The sequence below is a fragment of the Coturnix japonica genome, chromosome 4 (genome assembly GCF_001577835.2).
Source record: "Coturnix japonica isolate 7356 chromosome 4, Coturnix japonica 2.1, whole genome shotgun sequence".
Lineage (NCBI taxonomy): Eukaryota > Metazoa > Chordata > Aves > Galliformes > Phasianidae > Coturnix > Coturnix japonica.
The window spans coordinates 49,084,007-49,106,109 of NC_029519.1; the positions used below are offsets into that span (position 1 = coordinate 49,084,007).

A 22,103-nucleotide genomic window follows, 5' to 3' on the forward strand; every position below is an offset into this window, starting at 1 on the left:
CACGTAGAGAGTAGAAATCTGATCTGAATGTTCACAGCTAGATTGTACATATTTACATCTTTCAGAACTGTTCACTGAATAGTCTGAACAATGTCATGATGGGGTTCACAATTCATTTTCCATATTTGTTTCTTTTTTAAGTAGCATGGTTCAGTTAAGAATAAACAAGATAATACAGCGGTGCAGCCCTTTTAAACAAATCTACAGTGAATGAACAGAAGTTTAGATGCATGGAAATGAATGTTAGTTGCAAGTTTTTACAGAGGGAATGAAAATATTCAAATGACAAAAGTTCTGACCACATTATTTTACCTTGGTAGACTGTGCTTCACTCTGTTGCCTTTCTCTGCTTATTTGTATGAAAATGAAATTCTGCTGAATTGATATGCTGCCATTTGACCTGATCTTGGTTTAAGCTTTAGAAGCTCATATCAGCCCAAGGTCACTGACAGGCAGTCACTAAAAATAGTACAGGGGAAAAAAAAAAGAGAGAGAGATTAGGCTTTACTTGGGTTCAGATTATTCAAAACAAGCAGACAAGAATTTAGAGAAAGCGAAATTGTGTTTCTCATCTGATTAGTCAGATCACTTTATTAAATGATACAATTTACATCTCTGGCGTACATTCTCAAATAAAGTGTCTTTTGCAGTGAACAGAAAGCCTTTTATAATGAAAAGCCTTTTATAAAGATAATGCGGTCTTTTGTGGCTGAGCAGAAATGCAATGTGAATAGATACTTGGTTGTGTTAAAGGGAACATAAATGAAAACAAATCATGAACAAGAACTGTGATTGCCATCATCCAGTGTAACTGAAGAAACTAAATTTTTAGTTATATTGTGTATTCAAATCCTTTCCATGATAACAAAGTCAATGGAGAGTGAACAGAAGAACCACATTTAAGATATCAAGATAATTTTTCCCCATTTATTGAACAGATCTGTGCATTCAAAAACAAATGTAAGAAATACTTGTGTTAGTATATTCAGAACTCACACAGTTACAAATATTTGTGATAGAAAGATGCTTTGCTCTAGTGGAGGAATAGGGTGAACAACAGAGAGTGATCAATGCTCAATGGTTATTCATAAAGCTGTGTATGCATTACCATTTCAATTTATAGCCTGGGCCTGCTGCTTCCATTGCTTCATTGTCTCAATCTGGTTTTAGCCTTATTTCCTTTGTAAATGAGGCTACATGATCTGTCTGCATGCTTCCATGCGTGTCTGTCTTCTCAATAATAATATTTAAAATGTTTGTTTCTTTCCATGTGACAGTGGAATAGACCTCAAAAATAATCAATTTCCCATGGACTTATTAAAAATAGACACCGCAGTGGAGCATGTATACGCTTTATCAATGTTGCTATTGAGAGAAATGCTATAGGATGAGCTTATCCCTTATTAGACATGAGAGAGTCCATATGGGAAGGAGAACTAGCAAATACTCAGCAGTGGGTAAGAAAAATCCACAGAAGATGATGTTATACACCCAAGTTAATCTATGATAAAATACAAATTCATAGGAAACTCAGCACCTTTAATTCTCACGTTCATAGGAGTACTTACTGATGAATCGTTTCCTATCAGTAGAAGAAAACTGTCATGTTATGTTTTCTTTTTTTCTTGGGACATTGAAAGAAAGTCAGTGATTGTCTGAAGCTTTTATTCTGCTGTTCTTAAGTGCTTGGTGCCTACTTGGGTGTTTTTTGTGAAACTTTATCCTGAAGTAAGATTTCCTATACTGCCATGTGATCACAACATTAAATTAATATGTAAATAATAAACTCATAATATAATTCTGTTTCACAACCTTTTTGAAATATAAAAATTCAGAAATATTGTTGACATTTTTGAATTGCATGTACCAAAAATTAAGCAGACGTTTCCCTCCCTAAGCACACAATTCCTTCTTCCACACGTGACCTTAAAATTCATAGCATTATTTTCAGTGAGAATTCAAAAGATACACACACTTGATTCTGAGAATTAAAGTAATGGCATTTGGTACAAATGTCTTACTGCAAACCCATTAATCTAGTTTCTAGTTCAGCAGTGTAAAGGATGCCGTTTCAAACAAAAATCTGAGCTTGTCTTGGATACAGGGAATCATTTTTATTATTATAATACATACCACAGTTCAGCAAAATACGTAAGCATTAAATCATTTTCAGAAGGCAGTCCCCCTGTAAAATACATGTACACTAACATTTATTGAATGCCTAAGAACTGAATGATTTATAACTGCTAAATATCAATTATGCTGTAATCAGGTGAAAAATTATGTATATTTCTAGGGAAATAGGCCTGGTTCCAAACACACACTCTTATGGTTAATGGAACTACCACAGTCCCATTGGTTTCAGTAGCAATATTCCCAGCGGTGATGCCAAAGGATATTATGGAGCACTACAGAGAATAATGTGGGCTTTTTGTTTGTTTGTTTTATGTTGGCAGGAGAATTTAATCTGATTATGTAAGGGTATGACTCTCAGGTGCAAAGTTCATTTTCAGACATACTGTGGCAGCCTTGTTCATGTAATATTTTACATATTCATAAGTTATGAAATAAATTTGTAAGATGCTATAGCAGTATGACCCAAATTTAAAGATTTACAGCTTCCATGTGTTCATTTCCTGATTGGTCAAAAGGATCAGCTGATTTCAAGGAATCTTATGTTTGACTAGAGAATTACTGCCAACTTAAACTCCTTAAAGGTGTTTTGTTTTTTCTTGCAGTTAGTTGCTCCTACAGGAAGTTTCAGCTCAAATGAACTTTACTTTTTTTCTTTTCTTTATACCAGTTATATCTTATAATTTCTATAATGGAAGACTGCAGATGGGAATGTTTCATAGTATGTTATTTCTTATGTCTCTGTTTCAGTTCTTTCTAATTTAACCTCTTTACACAGAGCTGACAACATTATTGAAAGTAGGGATGGCTAACAGTGTTTCTGCTGTAGCTGTAATTGGCTGCCCCCAACAGATCCTTGGAGAATGCCCCCCAGAAATGAGGAGGATGCAGAGAGCTTTGTAAAGCTTGGAGTATTCATTTAATGCCTTAACAACGTCTAAACTACCCAATAAGCTTGCAATGCATATATTTTTAGACACAAGGCTATTGTTTAAATAAGCTGTAAATGCAAGGTATTTATCATTAGCAACAATTATTTGCCATCTCTTCAGATCCATCAAGATAGCTTAACTGTAACCAACTGTCTAAATATTTGCTACTCATACTAGACTCACACCATTGTAACACTTATCATAAACCCCCTTTCACAAACCACCTTCTACACAGAGCAGGTATTGTGCTTGATGAACAACTTATATTTGCCAACTCCATGTTCACAATCAACTTAATGTCTTCTGAACAACTGAGAATACAAATCAAAAGCCTTCTAAACATTGAGCTACCTAGATACTAAGAATAACTGCCCAGCCAGTCAGACTATTAGATGCTGTAACAGTAAACGTTCAGTGAGTAGTGCATTTCACAGAGGAGTAAATGCTGTTCCAGACTCTCACTTGAGTTTATTACAAAATTGCCTTGCTATCCAGTTTAAATACAATCAAAACACTTTCTTCATCCCTTTTGTGGTTTGTTCAAGTATCATGGTACTGGTCTCTGTTATTAACACCTTTCTTCTTGATGTATTCAGATTGCTCAATTAATTACAACATGTAAAAATTCATTGAAAGCAATGAAATGTCGTGAAAGCAATCTGAAATGTATGAGTGTGTAAAACTATCATATGTCTACATGTTGTAGAAATTCAGGTACCATGAACACAGATGTAATTTAAATGCTACCAGAGTGCAACTTTTCACTGATTTACTTTAATAGCTCTTTTCTAAAATGAAGTAAAGAAAACTTAGGACCAATGTAATGTTCCTCAGTCTTCAGTTTTCACTGGAACTTTCTCAAGGCTGGTTCTATCTGGTAACCTAGAACTTGAGTGTCTAACACATCCAGAAAACCTGCGAGATCCTGTAAAATACTTCTTGCCTTTAAAATGCCCTTGTTTTAATTTCGTTTTTCTTTACCACATTAACTTAACTGTAAATGCTTGTACAGTCTCCATCTAACACCTTTCTGGATTTTTATAATGAGGACACTGGTTGTCCCACCTTCCTTCCCATCCCACCCCTAAGAAATATTTAATTTTAACCTTTTACAAACAGACCTATCTTAGGTTAGGTGTAAAACTGAGTCTATTCTAGCAGCTGCTAGCCCTGAAGTCATGTGAAAACTGTGCTCCATTCAGTTTTGCCTCCTCATTTCTTTAGTTCAGAGATGGCGAGGCCAGCAAGAAACTTTCCTTCTCCAACTCAAGCCTAAGACTTGTAGAGTTGGAAGAAGGGAAAATATGCCAGGCCCTTCTTCTGTTCATGTTGGACGCCTCCACCCCCTTGGCTGTGGATTGAAGTTTGAATCAGCTGTTGACAAGCCATAGTCAGACCTGGAATCCATGGACATTATATCAGGATCTGTTTGGGACCGTTGACTGCAGTAAGCATACTGCTGCTGGGAGCCAGCCTGTGTGGTGGCATTTGACAGAGACAGGGAGCTTTTTCGGGCTGATGTAACACCCGATTGCTTCCCTCCTAATAAGGCTAGGCTAGGACTTGGGAGTGGAGGCTCATAAGAAACTTTTTGTTTCCATTCATCTGGCGGCTCAGGAAGTGTTTTCCTGTGTGCAGCTGATACTACATTAGCAGCAATGGATTCCTGCATATTTTGTGGCCCAAAAGCTTCATCCACTAGGCCAAGAGGAGATTTTGCTGCTGCTTCCCAGGGAGTCAGTCTCTTGCTAGGCTTGTCAGCTGCTGTGTCTGGCTTGCTGAAGTAGTCAGGGGCAGGCTGAAATATAAGTGGAGAAATGGGAGATGTGGCTCGAGAAATGAATGAAGGTTTCCCAGGAAGTGATAATGAACGTCCGCTGCTTCTTTCCTAGGAAAACAAAATACCAAATATGGATGAAGTCATTAAACAAGATGAGCAGAAGCTACTTTTCTTCATTGGAACAACAAACTCTGTAAGCACAACATCCTAGCAATCCTGTTTTATATCTACTTTTAATATTTTAATTTAATGGAAAGAGATGAGGTATGAAAAAGGAGGCAAAGAATCAGGAAGAAAGAGCAAATTGAGTTTCTGAGGAAAGTAAATAAACCAAAGGCAAGCTTCTGTTACTGAAAAGGTAACAGTTCAGGTTTACTTTATCTCCACTACTTAGCTAGTATGTCTTGTTCTGAAAAAAGCTATGATTTCTAATAGTGCAAAAGGAAGTCATGTTGCAACAGTTCTCTGTGTGTTTACATTCGGGCATGGTCTAATTTACTTGCTTATGGGTTCTGTCCAGGATATCTGTCTAAGAGCATATCTTTGACAATCTCCTTTAAAGAAAGGCATTTCTGACTCTGAAATTGCTCTGAATGAGAATGGGTCAAAAATGTACACATAAAATTAAAAATGTTAATACAGTAATTTCCATAATACCTTTACAGGATGCTACTTAACCTGGCTTCTTTAGAAAGCAATGCCCTCAAAATTTCAGAACATTCTGACCCATTTATGGGAGCAATCCATTCATATTTGACAAATCCTAATCTTCTTAGTAATGCAGCACTTTGAAACAGAAACTCTGTGGGAAGGTTCTGCCCACAACAGTCTTCATTTGGCATATGTAACAGCTAGAGCCTTTTCCCTTAACCACATATGTTCTTTGTATTAGAAAAATCACATTGTTCTTATCAAGTAGTGTTCATGCACATAGTTTCTCAAGTAATTGATTTACACCCACTGATTCATATCCTGAGGTTTAAATGCCTCTAACTCTGAAATCCTGTATGAAATTCTGTTGCCAAAGGCTGTACTAAAATTTCATTTTAATAACATTGACCTATGTTAATTTTCCTAATTAGCTTCCAGAACTTTCAGTACTGAGAACAAGATCCAGTTGCCAGTGAGTATCTGATCATATGAAGAAAAGCTTGTCCAGCAAAGGTTCACGTAGAAACTTTCTGTTTACAGACTTTTCCATCAAAAGGTCTTGACACACTTATTAAATTAAATGACCTCAACTCCACATGTAAATGAGAGATGGAGAGCGAGACAGAAACTACTAATTGCATTATTTTCAGTCATTTTGGTAGTGCTCAGTTGAATCTGTTTAAAGTGTGTTGTGACACAAAGAAGTCATGTAATGATAGCTTTCACAAGATTCACAACTAATGCTTTACAATAGGACTATCTTTTCACCACTTAGCCACAACCAGCTGTTTCCAGTTTGTAGTCCCAGAGAGGAAATTCCCTAATATTACTAATCCTACCACCACATACTTCTGGTCAATTTTCTTTCAGTTCTACATTTAAAAAAAAATATTTATTTTTTTGCAAATAAGCACAGTTATTTTTTTACGTCTTTCCTTAAATCACGACATGATCAAGCAATAAAGATGTGGTTTATCAGATCACCACATACAGGTCCTGTCAGCAGACTGCAATCTGGCAGCTTGTGAAAAGCAAAAATATTTGGAAGGTGCGTGAATGAAAGATTATGCAGAACTTTTTTTTTTTTTTTTTTTTTTTTTTTTAACGTAGATTTAGTGATATCAAGAATGAGTTAATCTTTCTCCAGATTTTCACCTAAGAAGAGGAATTCATAATTCCATAGAAAATAAGAGTCTGGGTAAGAGATCATGCTTGAAACCAACTAGTGGCAGGGAGTTCCCAATAGGCCTGTCTGGATACTTTCCTTCTGAATCTACAGAAAACAGCTTCTTCAGCATGTCTAATTAGTGCATTTTATTTAAATTATCAGTAACAATATTTTTATGGTATGAAATCAAAATAAGCATATGAAGTGAGATATAGTTTCTATTAGAAAGTAATGTAATAACCTGAGCCACAGCTAAGAAGATAGGATTGCACTGAGGGATAAGTTGATCAAACAGGTTCTTCTAGTTAGCCAACTTGTGATAACTGCTCTCTGAATGGTTCTAGACTGTGGACTGTGCTAATAGGAAAACCTTCTAACGGAGATTCCAAGCCCTGCCAGAAGTACTTCATGGCATTCCAGAGATGCAGAGGAAAATGATGACATTGCCAGAACTGTTATCACTGAATGTCACTGACATTTCAAGACAAGTCAGATGAAATGCTTTGTTTAGTCTATCGTGTTTAGAGAAAACTTCGGGTTTTCATCAAGTGGCAGAGGTGTCTTTTAGGCCTAACTATCAGTAGTAAAAGCAGGAACTAATTTTTCTTGGCACTTTGATTAGAGAATTGTGCGTTAGGAAAAGTATTTCTGTATTTCATCAGGTGAAACAGGCCATTCTACTATTTTACAATGGTAGAAGCTTGTAAAAGCAGGGATACAGTATGGACAGAATTAAATGTTCACAATGTGGTGAGTTCTGGAGTTTCTTAGCACAAGTTACCACTTGTATAAATACCTATATACTAGTTGCTACTGCATCAGATTTGTCAGATAATCAAGATCAGTAACAGAAAATAAGATAATGTTCTGGGATGCTGGAAAGTGTTGTAGGAATTCTTAGTTATCATAAAAGGCAAAGAAAGGGAACTGACACAGCAGAGCTAAATGAATTCCTAGAAAAACCCTCAGCATGAGTTAGTCAATACAATTTATTTAGCCTGATATTTGTCTATATCTACCTACTCCAACTTTATTCTGAAACTGAATAATCTTTGGCTTGAGAATATATATCTCCACATTTTCCCACACCTTAAAGTTATTGTAGAAAAGCAAGATTTTCCTTCAATACCAATGTGTCTCAAATGAAAGAACTGAGATATTATTAATATTGCCTTTACTTCTTCTTATTGGTTAAGTTCCTAGACTGAAAATCTAGGTTTGAAAATCTCTGAACTCATAGCAGACCCGCATTTGATATTCATAAACTGATTTCTAACAAACTGTGAAATCAAGGCTACATTTAATCAGCAAAATTCATCACCCCTGTACTGGACAGCAGTGGGCAAGCACGGTGATGCTGTCAATTATTTTCCCTTCCTTTTTAATATGTTAAAATAGATCATTTGACATGCATCCACTAAAAAGAATGTGTAAACCTTTGATCATAAATGAGACAGAGGGAAATATAAAGTGCAAATGGAGAAAGATTTCTATCCCATCGCTGTAAAATATAAACAGAGGAGTAGAGATCTACTCACAATCAAAAGAGAAGGGAAGGAAATGTGATGTGATAACAGAATTATTAAATTATCACACACTATTACTGCACTCTTTTTGAAAAAACATTAAGAATAATACTGTAGCAGAACACAAGGAGTAGTTAGGCTACAAAGTAAAAGGGAATGCCATACAGTGATTAATTTGTATTTTTATATTGTCCCTTCTGAGAAAAGGCAAAGCTTTTTCTACTGTAGCTGTTAAAGGGAAAATGATTCCTAGATGTCCATAAAAGGAAAGGCAGTTCAGAACTGCCCATTGCAGCCATAGAACACCAGCAAGAGCTGCTATCTGCCCAGGTGTCCATGTGAACAGATTCAAGCTAATGCTGATTTAAAAAACTGCAAGATGTTTATAAACTGGTGAGTGAAGGATGCATTTATTGTAAGCATTGTTAGAGTTGTGTATTAATAACTACCACTAAAATAAATGTAATAATGATTTAGAAACCTAAGTCAATCATAAGACATTTGTATTCTTTTCATTTTAATCATGAGGCTTAAGCAGGTTCAAATCTTAGCTAACCTTAGTATCTGGTTAATGCTTACACTAAAAGGGAACAAAGGAAAAGGAAGTGGTTAAAACAATTGGGCTGTTGCAAAGTATGACTCTGTCTTTATAAAAGTTGAGGGTTACATTTGTAAAACTCTGCGTTTTATTGCCCTGTAATGGCTACTGCGGTTAGGGAACAGACCATTGAGAAGATGGTAGGATGAAATAAATAATACCTGACTTTTATATATGTATACTATGTTCCAATTCTTTCATGCTTTCCAATTTATTTTTTTTTAAACAGAAAACAAGCATTTCAGATTTTAAATTTGACCTACATATAGAAGGAGGACATTGCTAAGCTTATTTTGGCTTTTTCTTCTTCTGAAACCACTTGCAATTTAAACTTTGTATAATGAAAAAAACTTTTCTGAAAGTCTGCCAGCTTTGCAGTAAATGCTATGATTATTTTACAGTATAACTACAAATAAATAATTAAATAAGGAATAAAACCAAAAATGCTGGAAGTAATTTGTAGTAGGCAAAATGAACCTAATAAAATTGGAATGCAGCATTTTGGTCTTTGGGTCTTGGAATACATAGTTTAGCTCTCCTAAGGAAGAACATTTGCTGCCCTCTTCTGGACTTAAATATACAATTTCAAAGAAGGTCTTGGAGCGTGAAGCCTTGCTTCCTTATGAGTAAAAGTTTGAATACAAGTGCAAAGTTGGTCTTAGTTTCTGGCATTTCTGTTTTTTATGGACAACAAAAGAGTTTGATGTTAAGGGAAGGTTACTGATATTTTTTTCTAAAGTGAAATCAAGTAAGTACTAAATTAATTTACTTCTTGGAGATGGTGGCAATGTTGTTTCTGAATGTTTCCAAATGAAATGATAATTTATCCAGATCCATATAATTTTCTTATCAAATCCTGCAAACCAAAATCCTCAGTCTTGCGATTAGTTTATTTCATCTCAAATGATTCAGCTCCCTGAGTTGCATTTTAAACAAGTGAACTCACATGGCTCAACCACTTCAAAGAGCTGAGAGTAAGGAAAAAAAAAACACCACAAAAACACCAAAAGCCTAAAGATGCCAAAAAATTCCTTTTCCTTGAGAAGTAGTACTGCTTTATGCTTTAGAACTGGTTTGAGACTCATCTTTGAATCTGAACTGTCTCACATCTGTTCTAATACTTGCCTATTTATGTGAAGGCAATCTGGTAATTTTAAGCAATATAGGTTTAGCAGGAATGTGAGGCTCAATAGGAACACCTTATCTGTTCCCCAGTTCCTGCAGAGTCCTGCGCTTTCTACCTGTCAGAACTGCAGGCTAGGTATATCTCCACAGGCTGGAGAAGTCACTGAGGTGTATCATAGCTTTGGCACTTGTTGTGCAGCTGTGTTTTCATTCACAAAAAAAGATGTGTGTGTAGACATATAATGCAAACCTGTGCATCTTCACAACACTGGTGTGAACACAAGGCTCTGCACAGTCACTGTTCATAGTTCAATACCTCCTGTTGGGCCAAAACATCTTTGAAAGGGAAAACATCTGAACTAAATACACTGGGACAAGAAGAATTTCAGCAGAGAGGAAGGAACCAGCAAGTGAAGGACTGAGGAAAGACTGGCCAAAATGGAACTACAAGGTGGTAATACTTGATGCAGAAGGAAAAACTGTATTTAGGACTGGGTTGAAGAATGATGAGGCTAGGTATTGATGGCCAAGTTTCATAGGCTTTGATGAGAATCTTAAGGAATAGAAAATTGGCATGTTTTGCTTGCAATTAGGCTACAAGGAGGAGGCCAAGCAAATTAAAAATAGTATGATGCAATAGGACCATGAAGGTACACCTGGGGAAAGAATCTGTGATAACTGCTGTGTGCTTTCCTTCACAACTCCAGAGTAATTTCTTCCCCAGAGGGATGGATTGTGCCCTTCCTTGATCTCACTGATACCAGAAAAAAACTTAAAAGCCCCACTGGAAAGTGTGCCATCCTCGTGGTGCAGGTTCACAGCCAGATGTCAACAAGCGGTTGCTGCCAGTTATTTAAATAGTATGATGGCAGTAGGTGGTCCAAGCCATGCTGGAGGACCCTGCTGGTAACACTGATCTATACGATAGTATTTTTGAGCTTTGGTTTGCTCTAAAAAAATCCCCTTGGGTCTTAAACACACAAAGTTACCTTGAAGCAATGGAATTAAATATAGAAAGTAAGTATTCAAAAGCTATAAAATGTAAACGTAATTGTCCAGTGCATACATATTTTTATTAAATTTTAGCACTGCTGCCCCATCCAGTGCAGTTTTAGCATTTCTTTTAGCAAACTGTATGATTATATAACAAAAGAGTATATTGTGTGAAAGATATTTTCACTGGCTGGTCACTGAGGATTCTCTTTTCTGTAGTTCCACCAGGAGAACTGTCATCTGAACATTCACAGACTGTTGTTAAGGAGAGCCATACTTTCATACAGTGGCTAGTTCACATCCTATTGGACTTTGAAGACAGTAAGAGTCTTGAACTGGGAAGCTAAGGCTATGGAGTATCCTCATATCAATGCCTCCATCTTCACTTACTCATTTGTACAGTAGTGGGAAAACAGATTACAGCTTCTGAATCAACTGAATACTAACAAAAAAAGCCTTGAGGAAATAAGTCATTCAGCGTGAAAAGCATACTTTGAAGAGAGTACAGTATGTCAGGAATAATGAGTACAGGACGAGGCCAATACAAATTAGTGAAGGGCTGTTCATCAGGTGAGCAGTACTGTTATCTGCCCTAAATTAAGTTGGATATGCTATGAGAAAAACAGTGGCAGGTGATGATGTGTTACTTTTGTAGCAATGTATCTTTCAGTTGTCTGGAATTAATTTTTCAAGATGTCTGTCTCAAACCATAGGAAAGAATCAGAGATTCTTGTTTGAAAACACATTGTCCTGATACACTGAATCAGCTGCTCACAAAGCCTGGTAAAGAACGGTTCTTGTCATGGGTACTATGAACTTGTGAAGGTGGCACCAAGTAAATATCAGGCTCACATATTTTCCCAAGGAACACTTCTACCAGCAGTAACTTCAAACATTCTGAATCCACATATTTCTTTTTTTAATATCTCGTCAACAAATTTCTTCTCTGTATAACATTTCTTGTTCAAACGGAGTAGATTCATTTTAAAATAGCATTGTGTGAAGCTGTGTAATTAACGTTTGCACTTGCCATGCTGAACTCACAAAACGGTGAGTGGAATCCTGGGCATTTAACTTCAGACAAAGTTGAACTGTTATATTTTGAAAAGGGTAATACTGGAAAAGTGGCTCTTTTTACAACCAATCGCTTTGCATTCTGCAAGCTAGGAAATCTGGATGAGGATCCTGGAAAAAGAGAGGAGAAAGATTTTGCAAATTGTTAGATGCAAAGATTGCTGTTGTTTCACTGATATTTCCCTACTTCATGGTATACAAACAATTTCCCATGGAGATGCTGGAGCAGCCTGTCACATGGTAAAGCTGGTCCCTTGCTGGTGTGCTGTCCTGGATACTTGGTAAACATTGCTCCTCCTGAATCATCTTGCATCAAGTTCTCTTTATATTTGCTTCTGCTTGCTGAAGGACACTTTACTCTTTTATCAGAGTTCACTTTAGCATTTTTGAATACTGTTGTGTATAGGAGCTATCTAGGATAATATGTTTACACATATATTGCCGCTCAGTGCAAATACTCTTTTGATAGTGTTATTTTTTTTAAGAAGCTCACTTTTCTCTTTCTGCTGGGTTTGCTGCATTTCCATTCTTTCACAATCTCTATTTGTAAATAGAGGGAAAAAAAAACATGCCCAATCATATGAGCACTCTGTCATCCAAGAAGCACCTAGAAAATAGTCAGCCATCTCAGTGTAGACTTAAGCCCTTCTTAATTATTTTCTTCTTTTATTCCCTCAGTATGTCATGAACCTCTGATAGAACACAGAACTAAACCTCTGCTTTTGTTCTGGTGTTTCCTCCCCACTGCACATCTCCAATTCTAGATTCTTTTTCCTCTGCTCTGTCCCTTAGCAGCAACTTACTTATAAGAAACATGTACCAGCCCTTCACTTCCTAATTCTTGTAGCCTGGAGATGCCTCAGCCTCTTTGTATTTCTTGAAATACAAAAACTGAATTCTGAACATTCATTTTTGGGTGAATACTAACAGTGCTCTTGAATGTCTCAGGAATTTTATTCTTGAATAAAGCAGGTGTTTTTTAGGTAATTGCCTATTGCAATGACTTCAGACAAAAATGAACTGAAACCTTTTGGTTGTTGATATTGTAATGGCAATGGCCAGTTTGCCTGCACATCTAGAAGAGAAATGGGCATTCCTTAATACAGATCTTAATATGAGTGTTTTATAAAGTCCCAGTCCATAGGCCAGGAGCCTTTGATACCAGGCAGCTCGTCACTGGATGTTGTCACATCTTCGGGCAGTGACTAAATGACTTCTTCCACTAGAGAGCAGAAAGTAAAAGTTTATGGTGTACTTGTAAAAGGTGGCATTGATTACTCTGTAAATGTCCCTGCAGAATAAATAAATAAATAAATCTTTAGACATCTTTCTGTTTGTTTCATAGTTTCATAGATCTTTTGCTGATCAGGAACTTAATAATAAGTAGTGCTCTAGAGAAAGGAAGAGAAGCTTGCCAGTTCTATTTTTCAGTAATTAAATTTTGTAACAAAAATATAACTTCTTGTCTAAAAGCCACTCATCTCCATAACAAAACTGTTAAATTCAGGTTTTATAAAGATGTCTGAAACTGATTCTGAAACTGGAAGAATATAAACCATTCATTAAAATACCTGTTTTCAAGGAAAGGCTATCTGAAAACATGAGATCCAATCTGGTACATTATAATACCTCTTGTATGGACTATAATTAAATGTGGTAAAAACAACATAAACAAATTAAAGAGATCTTTTAATGTGAGTGTATTAGAAGTGATATTATTAGGAGTGGCCAAAAATTCACTGGTAAATATGCACGTATATTAAGCACAACAATTGCATCTTGGAAATTTATCATATTGCATTAAGATAATTCTAATAGATTTTTGGGGGGAAAAAGTAATAATAATTGCTTTCTCTTTTATGGAGAAATTTCAAATGATTCCACTCTGCAAATAGTTCATTTCAATTATGCTTGATGTTATCTTTAGCTCTCAATTTGGACTCGTGGCAATGAACGGCTCAGCTTTCCTCTAATTTTAATCTGTGTCTTGAGAGATTACACTTCATGTAAAACTGTTAACGTAAGTAGGACTGAAATATTAGTAAGAATCACAGACTTACCTGATGGGTAAAAGCCTTGAAGCCAAGCTGGATCCAAGCACTATGCATGTAGAATAGTGTATGTGTATAAAACTGAATTCAGACTCAGTGTTCGATTGGCATTTTCAAAAGATCTTAACCGAGTTAAGAACACTTTTGTTACCGTGGCTTTTGCTTTTAACATAGTGATGATTTTAAAAGTTCTTCTTTCGTTGCTATTGGCCATGTGAAATACTTGTTTTGCTGTTGAACAACAGCAAAAAAATCCAAATCTAATCAATAGCCAAATAGTTAGCATATATTAATTTCCTCTCTGTCTGGCCAAAGTAAAGAGAAAGTAGGCTAATGGCTGTATTTTATACAGCTACCACAGAAGCTGACTTCTAGCATATAGCTGTAAAAGTAAAAATAATTTACACAGTATCCTAACTGAAATTTTGGGTTCTGCTGAAAATGAAAGTGATACATCAATATTTTAAATGCTGATAATTACACATTTCTGTCCTCCAGGTGAATTCAGTTCTAGACAGATGATTTAGGAAACTGACATGCTTTGTTTAATCACGGCTCTCCTCACATTCCCATTAACTTGACTTTTGTCTTTCTGGAAAGCTGATTTTCTTTGGTCAGCTCCACCTTTTTCCCGTGCTTATAATTAGAATAATACTGCTTATTATTTCTTACTTGGAAAGTTGTATGACATGCAAGCATATATATGCAGGAAATTAGATATCAGTAATTCAGATATTTCACATGGGATGCTCTGGAGATGGTGACAATCTCCACAAGTTACTGGCCTGAATTTGATGTCACCTGGTCACCATTCTGTGTAAGATTCTGTATAACATTAGTAGACATGTTCATCAACTTCAAAACTGTGGCGAAAGTATAAAACCACTAAAAATCTCCTCATTAGGGAAACACTTGTGTGGTGATACAGTGAACAAGTACAGAAGTGTGGCTGTAATTTACAGTTATAAGTTCAAGGAGCAGAATAAGTAAAAACATATAAGGCAACACGAGGTTGTCTAAAAGGAGTTAGATTTCTGTGTAGCTCTCCAGTAACACATCTGTTACCTCTGACAGGGTATCTTTATTGCAAGGGAGGTGGAAAAGAAGGAAAAGAGGAGACTGAGAAAATGAATGGGAAGGGAAGGAAGGAGGAGAAAAGAAGGGAGGAAGGAAGAAGGGGAAGTGGGGAAAGGGCAAGAATTGCATAGAAACAGAATTGCATAGAAAATAACGTCCATCTGTATATATAAGTGGAATAAAGAAAAAAAGAAAGGAAACCCAAGCAGGCTGAGAAGAAAGGGTCAAGTTTAATGATGGAAGAAAAATACAGATACTGGCAGTGGAAAATAGAAGGGAGATCTCCAGAGGATTAAAATATTGCTACTCTATTTCCTGGAAAATGCAGTGTAATTCTTAGTTGAGTTTTCCAAACTGTTTTTCTCAAAATTTCCCATCATTGTTCTGAATTTTAAGAGGGATGTGGATCACTTGGTCATTTTCTTTTAATGCAGTTAGTATTCCAGTCCAGAAGTGGGAGTGGAATTTTGAAGGTCCAAAATTAAAAGGAGTGATTTCAATTGACTTGATTCCAATTGGCATTCTATATTTACAATGAAATTATTCTTTTCAGACTTTATTGCAGTTTCAGTTACCATCATGAGAACAAATGTGGGTGATTTTGTTCATACTGAGGAACACCTTCTACCTTCTTCATCTAAATAGATAGTTATAATAAAAGTGTATGCACCATTACGATATAAAAATCTGTATTTGTGTCTGTAGCTATCTGGATGGGAGCTTAAATAAATATACCAACAGACTCTGCCACCTTTATTCACATTTCAGTGTTTTAATCTTCAGTGTTTCACTTGGGATGGATTTTGATCACCTTAGCAATGTTTCACAACTAGCTCTATGGATATAAACAAGTGTCCTTACAGAACAGCATGCTAAACTGTTCAAATATAGCCCGTGGATCTCCAGAAGACTGTGTATTTTTTGCAGTATTATACAGTAAGTTTCAAGACTACGACCTCTTATTTTTCTACTGTAGCAGTATTTCAATCCTTATACTCAATACAAGTAAAAGGTGAAAGTGTAAGACCAGAGTAAAAAGATTCAGAGTGGGAAAAAGGACTGTATAGCCAAAAGTGAAATTAAGAAAATGTGTGTGAGACCGATAGGAAGACAAGGTAATATTTATGATTTAATATTAAATGCTGATTTTAGAGACATACACTACTCTGGTTGCAAGACTCTCAATTATACATATCCCTTCAGCTCTCAGTCACTATGATTTCACAAGAAACTATTGCATTACATTGCAGCTGCAAAACCCCAAAACCCATCTCACCTCTCTAAATCAATATTTTTGATTTAGTTACCTTCTGGATTCTAGGCAAACTTTTGGCCAAATACATGTCTGCACTTAGGATGTCAAATTTCCCCAAAATGGGAAATGTTTCACAATTTTTCCCAGCTGTCATTCCATCTACTTTAAATTAGTCTTCTGCAGAATACTCTTGCATTTCTTATAGCACATTCTCTGTGAAATCACAGAGGCAATTCATGATTTTGGATCACAGCTGATCCACATAACTTGCAAACTAAGCCCCTGACCGATTGATCAGATTACTATGGAAGGACCTTTGAGCCAAGACAGATTCTGACTGAAGTCAGTGGAACTCTGTGCATACCCAAAGGTATATCCTGCTGTTTTCTGCTAGTGATCAGTCGGACTCTAATACTTTTCCTATTTTAGACTATGTATGTTAGTAATACATGTTACTATTAATAGCATTTAATAAGGCACTTAAAAAAAAAAGAAGTCCTCAAATCCCTAGGTCATATGGACATCACTGGGGTGGGGGATAGAAAGTTCTTATCTATTAGTTTGATAAACCAGGAGTACTGCTTACTGTTGTTTCTTTTGTAGTCAACTGGAAGCAAAAACCTAGTGTCCTGCTTACTTAGCACAGTGGTGTCTATTTATTGCAGGATTTTATGTGCATAGATATGCTAAAATTTGTATCTATTTTGATTCCTTAAAAAAGTTCAAGTATTTTGGACCCAGATTTGAGGTGATACATCTGAAGATATTACGTATGCTAAGGAATACTCTTGACACTCTTTATGTGCCCAGTTACTACTGCAAATAATAATGCACTGCAAGCAAGGTGGACACTAAGTTTTAGCTATAATGTTTACTCTTCAATAACAGATGGCTTCCACACCTGTGCAATGACGCCAGCTTTCTTTGCTGAAAATTTTGGCCTCGGAGCAGTAAACAAAGTTGTAGTGGATTCTGGCTTAGAAAATGCAGAATAGGCTGTTGGTGCATATGATTCATTTACTGGGTTGGAGGCATTTGATTGGAACGATGGTTGTGAACTGTAGGCTGGGACAGAGTACACTGAAGATGCCCGGGCGTTTGTAGGAGATCCAGGACCAGGGAGTCGTAAGGATGTAGCTTGCTTTGAAGTGGGCAACTTTGGTATCTGCTTAATAGAAAAGCTTTCCTTACCACTAGGAGGTTGAAAAGTAAATAATGATGCATCAAGTTGGTAAGGTTGGTGTTTCATAATATCCAAAGTGTTGAGACCTTTCTTAGGTTTTCTTTTGGTATTTTTAGTAGCAGCAGTGGACTTAGGGAAAGGCTTGGTAGCACCAGGAGGATAAGATGGACTGTGTATGGGATTATAAGCAACAGGCGGAGGTGCTCGGACATTAGATGAATATTTCCAAGAAGCTGGTAAAGATGGAGTTGGAGATGAGGCTCGTGCCATGTTTGCTTGCACAGTCTCTGAATCAACCACATACTTCTCCATTCGAGAATGCCTTCTGGCAAATAATTGGGCTCCTTTTCCCCTCATCTCTGGTGGCATCTCAAAGGGTTTTGTTTCTCCAGCACTTGGTGTGGTTGGTGTCTTGGGTGGGTTGTTTGGACTCGCTAGGGTTGCCTGAGGCCCTTTGAAAGGACCAGATAGGTTGAGAGTATTAGGGGGATTGGCAGAGGGAGAATGAGGATACTGTGGGGATTTGAGTGGTGCAGGATATGCTGCCTGCGGTGAGGCTGGAGCTGGGAAAGAAGGAGCTTTGTTAGAAGCCACAGCTGGTGACCAAACTGGTGAGACTGGAGTGCCAGCAGCAGGAGAGACCTTGAGTGAAGGCTTTGGAGCAATAGGAGGAGGGGCCTTTTGCTTAGATGCTTGACCCTGCATGAAATTGCAAGCTTCTGCTCCCAAACTGAGGTAGTCTTCTTCAGGTCCTGACTCAAAACCAGCTCCAGAACCCTTTTTACCTTCTGCATTGTGTACAAGGGACAACAGGGCAGGATTCGGACTTACTTTGGGTGCTTCTTTGAAAGAGAACATAGGCTTTGATGTGCTCCTTCTCTTTGCCTCTTGCAGTATCCCAGTTCTTTTGGCTGGCACTGCAATCCTCTCATCTCTGGATGCTATACGTTCGGTTGGCTCTGTGTGTGACCACAGAATTGGTGCAGCTTTGCTTGCTGCAGGAGCTGATAAAGGTCTATATAAAGCCTCTGGTGGTGGGCTGATAGAGCAGTAGGGAGGAGGCGCTGGTAAATCTGAAAGAGGACTAGTGACATTTCTTGTGGGCGAAAATGGTGCGGCTGCTCGGTTTTGAACCCCAAAAGGGAAGGGTTTAGCTGTTCTGTTCAAAGATGATGCTTTTTGATGTTCAGAAGACTGAAAAGCGAGGTTTGTGTCTGCTGCTAAACCAAAACCATTTTGTTGCACAATTTTACCATCATTCTGGCTCACATCTGCATAGCTTTTGCTTATGCAGGGTTGCTGTCTTAACATTTCTTCCTCTTTTGTTTTATAGGCTGAAGAGCTTACTTGCTGGAAGTTCTCTGACACAGCGACTTCCCTTTGTTCCTCTGCATGCACTGTGCGTGCCTTCATCTCCTCTTGCTCAGCTGTAATCTGATCCATCCTCTGCCGTCTCCTGGCAAACATGAGGGCCCCTTTACCTGTCGTCTCTGGAAGCGTCTGCATCTCGTCTCCACTTTTTGTCTTCTTTTCAACCTCAAGTAGACCACTGTCCCAATCAAATGTCACAATCTTCTTGTCGTTGTCAAGGTCAGAGAAGAAATCTTCATCTATTTCTGACTCACTTGTTGCAAGCAAACTCACTTCAAAAGTATTTTCTTTGTCCCCCTCTTCAACTTCACCTTCTTCACCCTCGTCTTCGTCACGTTCGAGCTCCCCCGTCCCGTAGCTGACTAAAGTATATTTCCTCGCCCTTTGACGACGCTTCTTGAACATCAACACCCCCTTGGAATTGGGGTTGGGAGCTGCCGTCAGCAGCAATGCAATACTTTTACATTTAGATTTGGCTTCTTTCACCTGCTTCTCTGACAGGCTCTCACTTCGCCGGAGTCCTGTGGAAAGAATCAACATGCACATTTAATTGCACGCAGCCCACAAAAATACATAGAGCTTATTAGCAAGTAGTTATGCATTTGTCTATAGGGAAGTTTACATACTGCCCCTCTCCCTGATATTAAAACATTTCTTTTCTTGTGCATGGAGGGGTGGCTATGCATATGCTTTGCCCACAATAACAACTGTGGTATAAATTCCATACCCAGCATTCCTTCCTTAGAGCCACACCCAGACAGGCTTAAAGGCTACATCACTTTCTTTAATTCAAGAGTGTGTCTTTTTTTCAAGGTGTGTTGAAAACTGTGCATTGTGTCTGACAGCGGTAGCAGTTTCTACCATTTAAGACATTATTGCACTATAAAACCTTTGTAGTTGATAAAAATAGGTATATATATAGATCTATATATGTATGTATTAGCTATTTAAAAGCAAGTATATATCCCTGGAAATATACAAAGAAATTATTAATTTTCAGCTCCCTCGAAGACAGTGGGAGTGCAAACATAATCCAAAATTGTACAGGATATAACATCTCCAGGATATTTATTTTTAAAATGTGGCAAGAATGAATACACATTTAAGAACCTAATGGAGGAGGCTCCTACCAAAATAATATATATTTCTTAAAGCATAAAGTATTGGTTTTCATCAAATCATGGGGGGAACAGGAATATCTGCAGCTATGAAGGTGATAGATGCACTGTACATCAGCATGACCACCTCACTAGCTTCTCTCTTTTAAAAAGCTTGATTTTAAAATAAAAAGCTAATTCTGCCTGGGTCAATGGCTGCATTCCAGTTATTTTCAAAAGGAAAAGGTGTGCCTCTGATTTGTGAAAATAAACCAGTTAAGCATTATCTTCTGCTAGCACAAATAAAGCAAACTTGTTAAAGAAAGCACCGTGATGTATTTTCTATTAATGAAAGTCAGAGGATGAAGCCTGATACTTCTCCTATTAAAGACACTTGGAGTTTTGCCATTATGCCAGATGACAGCATGACTAGACCAGTGGTTCTCACAAGAAGCTATAAAAGCAAAAAGAGCACAGTGCCTTTACCAGCAATTTGTAGTATTTTGTTTTGAGAGGTTCAAATCACCAAATCCTTGGCTCAGTCCCTTGACAAGTCAAATTCTTACATTGTTTACTGGAGACAATTTCAAAATGATGGCCTGTACCTTTAGAGTGTCTCTGCAAACAGATAGGGTCACCCTTCAGCATTTAAGTTCCATGCTTTCAAATAAGCTGCTTTTGCATAAGCAGTAGGGAGTGTTTATCTAGGAGGGGAATTCAACAGGTACCCATAGTAATGTGGAAAGCAAAAATTGAAACTTTTCATTTTGCTAGTGTATCTTTCTGCATTTCATCTGCATAGTTACTTAATCAATAGAGGTAGAAGCTTCCAGAAGAAATATTAATCAGATAAATGTAGTCTAATTACTATGTACAGGTAACATTTATGTTAAGGAATTAAAGCACCTGTAATAAATATTCTTTGTAATTTAGACTGAAATGCTGCATTGTAACTTTTAATTTGACAAAAACAAACACCCATGTCTTATATGCATGGTATTTTCTGCTTGCAGATTATTCTTCTATGCTTAGCAATGGGATAGTTCTAACGTGTAAATCACATTTTAAAAATAATAATAAAATAAAATATTTTGATAGATTAAATCAGTTCCTACAGATAATGGCCTGCCACTAAGTTAAAAAGAATTAAGGCTGTTGTAGTTGGGATGGGAAAAGGCAAAATATACATCCTACATGAAGGAAGACTTTGTCATGTAATATTTAGTTTGTTCTATATACTCTTGCCTTTTTAGAAAGGCAGTACAATTCGCTAAGATACACAGGCACAGTCCCACAGATGGTTCTAACTTCACAGCCAAAATGTTAAGTATGTGCACTCTTCTTATATGGTCTATTTAAAATGTTAAAATATGTGGATTGGAAACAGACACTTAGGCATAAGTAACTGCTTAATCCACTTGCAAATAAGATACAAATGGTTATCATGCTAAAAATATGCTTACAGCGGAATTAGCAAAGGGTTATCAGACTAATTCCAACACTACATATGAAATAGTTTGTTGCTACAGTATATCATTGCACACATTCAAGAAGCTTTGCCATACTGTTACTAAATCCCTGGTCAGGATTCTTAACGTGGTTGGGAAAAAAACAACCCACTAATAACAAGGTCTCAAATTAATAAAACAATAAATTAATTTTATGTATCTACACTCAAATCAAGTGACATTGGATTCAGTTTCAAATTTGCTTTCATGTAAACTTCTTGGACAGATTTTGTAGATGACCTCTGGGTATGGGAGTCAGAAGAAATAGTTCACTTTACAGTCTAGAGAAGACTGACAAAACTGAAAGGATCATGTAACAGTTATACACATGCTAGTGTCTGTCAAAATCTCGTCTGCAGGCAACATCAAGCTTTGCTAATAGCCTTTTTTATTAGCTTTTAAGAGCAACACTGTGGCTTTGATTTTAGATAATGCAAATGACAGCATAATGTTTTTGCTGTAAACAGAGAAATCCACAGGATTTATTTAGACATATGCAAGCAACCTGGTATGTTGTGAGTTCTTTTTGTTGTTGTTTTTTTGTGTGGTTTTTTTTTTTTTTTCTTTGATAATATTCCATG

General features: G+C 36.9%; 1 protein-coding gene and 1 long non-coding RNA gene across 3 annotated transcripts in view; one reads left to right on the top strand and one right to left on the bottom strand.

The window, feature by feature from the left end:
- Positions 1-898: 898 nt before the first annotated feature.
- SYNPO2 (synaptopodin 2) overlaps positions 899-22,103 on the bottom strand; it is an 83,677-nt gene continuing 62,472 nt past the window's right edge. The window contains exons 4-5 of one of the 2 annotated variants that reach the window (XM_015861848.2): positions 17,265-19,438; positions 899-4,953 (exon numbers count right to left, since the gene is read on the bottom strand). In XM_015861848.2, coding sequence (XP_015717334.1) covers positions 4,390-4,953; positions 17,265-19,438 — 2,738 coding nt within the window. In that variant the 3' untranslated portion in view covers positions 899-4,389. Of the gene's footprint in view, positions 4,954-6,795; positions 12,092-17,264; positions 19,439-22,103 lie in introns of those variants that run through there. The other variant, XM_015861849.2, reaches the window with a different exon arrangement.
- On the top strand, positions 4,953-20,339 carry LOC116653372. Its single transcript, XR_004307041.1, has 2 exons — positions 4,953-5,038; positions 18,880-20,339. It is a non-coding gene; the product is annotated as an uncharacterized LOC116653372 (long non-coding RNA).